At 46.0% G+C, this 2,463-nt stretch overlaps 1 protein-coding gene across 1 annotated transcript in view; it reads left to right on the top strand.

Moving 5' to 3' along the window:
- MUC16 (mucin 16, cell surface associated) overlaps positions 1-2,463 on the top strand; it is a 151,112-nt gene that overhangs the window by 138,081 nt on the left and 10,568 nt on the right. Inside the window, exon 107 of the mRNA XM_011994314.1 lies at positions 1,698-1,864. Within this exon, the coding sequence (XP_011849704.1) occupies positions 1,698-1,864 (167 nt within the window). The remainder of the gene's footprint in view (positions 1-1,697; positions 1,865-2,463) is intronic.

The following is a 2,463-nucleotide window of genomic DNA, read 5'->3' as shown; positions in this document are numbered from 1 at the left end:
TTTTTTTTTTTTTTTTTTTGACAACTGCCCTGAGAACAGGCTTTCTTCACTAAACAAATTCTGAGTCAGAACAAATAAAGATAAGCCCTGAGAATAGGGCTTTTTCAAGGAGCTGCCAAGCAGATCAGATAGTGACAAGGTTCTGCGGATTGATGTCTGCAGCACTCTCAAGCTATTTTGACTGCTAGGCAGCTGGTTTTCGCAGCTATCATGATTGTGAGGCTACTGGTTTTCAAAATGACCGAGGATCTTGCTGGATGCAGTGGCTCGCAACTGTAATCCCAGCACTTTGGGAGGCCAAGGTGGGCGGACCGCTTGAGCTCAGGAGTTTGAGACCAGCCTGTGCAATATGGTGAAAACCCATCTCTACAAAAAATAACAAAAATCAGCTGAGCATAATGGTGTGCGCTTTAGTCCCAGTTACTTAGGAGGCTGAGGTGGGAGGATGGCTTAAGCCCAGGAGGCAGAGGTTGCAGTGAGCTGAGATTGTGCCATGCACTCCAGCCTAGGCCTGTTGCCTAGCCAGAGCCTGTCTCAATAATAACAATAATAATAATAATAATAATAATAATAATAATAATAATAAAATACTGAGGATCTTGAAAGAGCACTGTGGAAATAATGCAAGTTAAAATGCCACAAAGCTTGCTCTTTTTATTGAGATTTAACACCTTCCTTAACTAAACACCCCTTGAAGTTTTGCAAGCCTTTGGTTCACTTCTAGACTTCTGGAAAAATTGATTTGGACTATTTTGGCCATTGTTCTCATTGATTTTATGGGTATTCAGAAGTCTTACCCCAACATTCCAATGTTACCCCAACATTAAAAATAATTATTTTTAAAATGATTATTTTAAAAATAAAAAAACTATTTATTTTATTGATTTATTTGAGACAGAGTCTCCCTCTGTTGCCGAGGCTGGAGTGCAGTGGCACAATCTCAGCTCACTGCAAACTCCACTTCCCAGGTTCAAGCAATTCTCCTGCCTCAGCCTCCCAAGTAGCTGGCATTATGGGCGTGTGCCATCACACCCGGCTAATTTTTGTGTTTTTAGTAGAGATGGGTTTTCACTGTGTTGGCCAGGCGGGTCTCAAACTCCTGATCTTGAGTGATCCACCCGCCTTGGCCTCCCAAAGTGCTGGGATAACAGGCATGAGCCATCATGCCTGGCCTCCCTGTAGCTATTTTTAAATGAATTAAGTAGAATAAAATTAGAAATTCAGTTCTTCTCCCACACTAGCTGCATTTTAAGTGTTTAATAACAACATGAAGCTACTAATGGCTGCATTGTGTAGTGCAGATGTGGAATTCTTTTGTTTGTTTTTTGTTTTGTTTTTGAGATGGAGTCTTGCTCTGTCACCAGGCTGGAGTGCAGGGGCACGGTCTCAGCTCACTGCAATCTCTACTCCCTGGTTCGAGCGATTCTCCTGCCTCAGCCTCCCGAGTAGCTGGGATTACAGGCACACGCCACCACATGCAGCTAATATTTGTATGGATGCTCTTGATCTCCTGACCTCGTGATCCGCCTGCCTGAGCCTCCCAAAGTTTTGGGATTACAGGCGTGAGCCACTGTGCCTGGCCGACATGGAATGTTTACATCATTGCAGAAAGTTCTTACAGGAAGACTCTAGAAGGAGAAAGCCTAGAATCATGATAAAATTGCAGATATCTTTCCTTATCCCTTGTCCCTTTCCAGGTCTGTCCCCAACAGCCACCACACGGGGGTGGATTCCCTGTGTAACTTCTCGCCACTGGCTCGGAGAGTAGACAGAGTTGCCATCTATGAGGAATTCCTGCGGATGACCCGGAATGGTAGCCAGCTGCAGAACTTCACCCTGGACAGGAGCAGTGTCCTTGTGGATGGTAAAGCTCCCTGGGTCATTGGGGCTGGGGTGGCAACTCCCACTTCCTCACCTGGGTCCTTCCCTGGGAATCTGAAGGCTTGGGGATGATTCATCATCGAACATTCTCAGACTGGGAGAAAGTGGCTTAGTTCTCCTAGGCGTTACCCATCATTGGAGGAAAGAAAAGGATGCCCGAGGGATACGGGAGGCATTTGCCCTCCTCTGGCTGGCTCTGTGACCTCAGGCTAGTCACATCTCCTCTCTGGACTTCTTATCTCTGTACTAAGCAAGTCACTCGGTTTTTGGTTCCCCTCTTGCCTGCCCTAGATGGTATTGTTCCTCCACCCCTAGGCAGCTGCAGTGTTAAACAATTACCCTGATTAGTTGTTGTTGTTGTGTTGTTTATTTGTTTGTTTGCTTTTGAGAGAGGGTCTCACTCTGTCACCTAGGCTGGAGTGCAGTGACATGATCTCAGCTCACTGCAGCCTCAACCCCAGGGCTCAAGCAATCCACCCATCTCAGCCTCCCAGATAGCTGGGACTATAGCCATGTGCCACCATCCCCGGATAATTTTTGTATTTTTTCCAGAGATGGGGTTTGGCGATGTTGCCCAGGCTG

Source organism: Mandrillus leucophaeus, unplaced genomic scaffold (assembly GCF_000951045.1).
Source record: "Mandrillus leucophaeus isolate KB7577 unplaced genomic scaffold, Mleu.le_1.0 Scaffold451, whole genome shotgun sequence".
In the NCBI taxonomy this organism is placed as follows: Eukaryota; Metazoa; Chordata; class Mammalia; order Primates; family Cercopithecidae; genus Mandrillus; species Mandrillus leucophaeus.
This window is presented reverse-complemented; position numbering and strand designations above follow the sequence as displayed.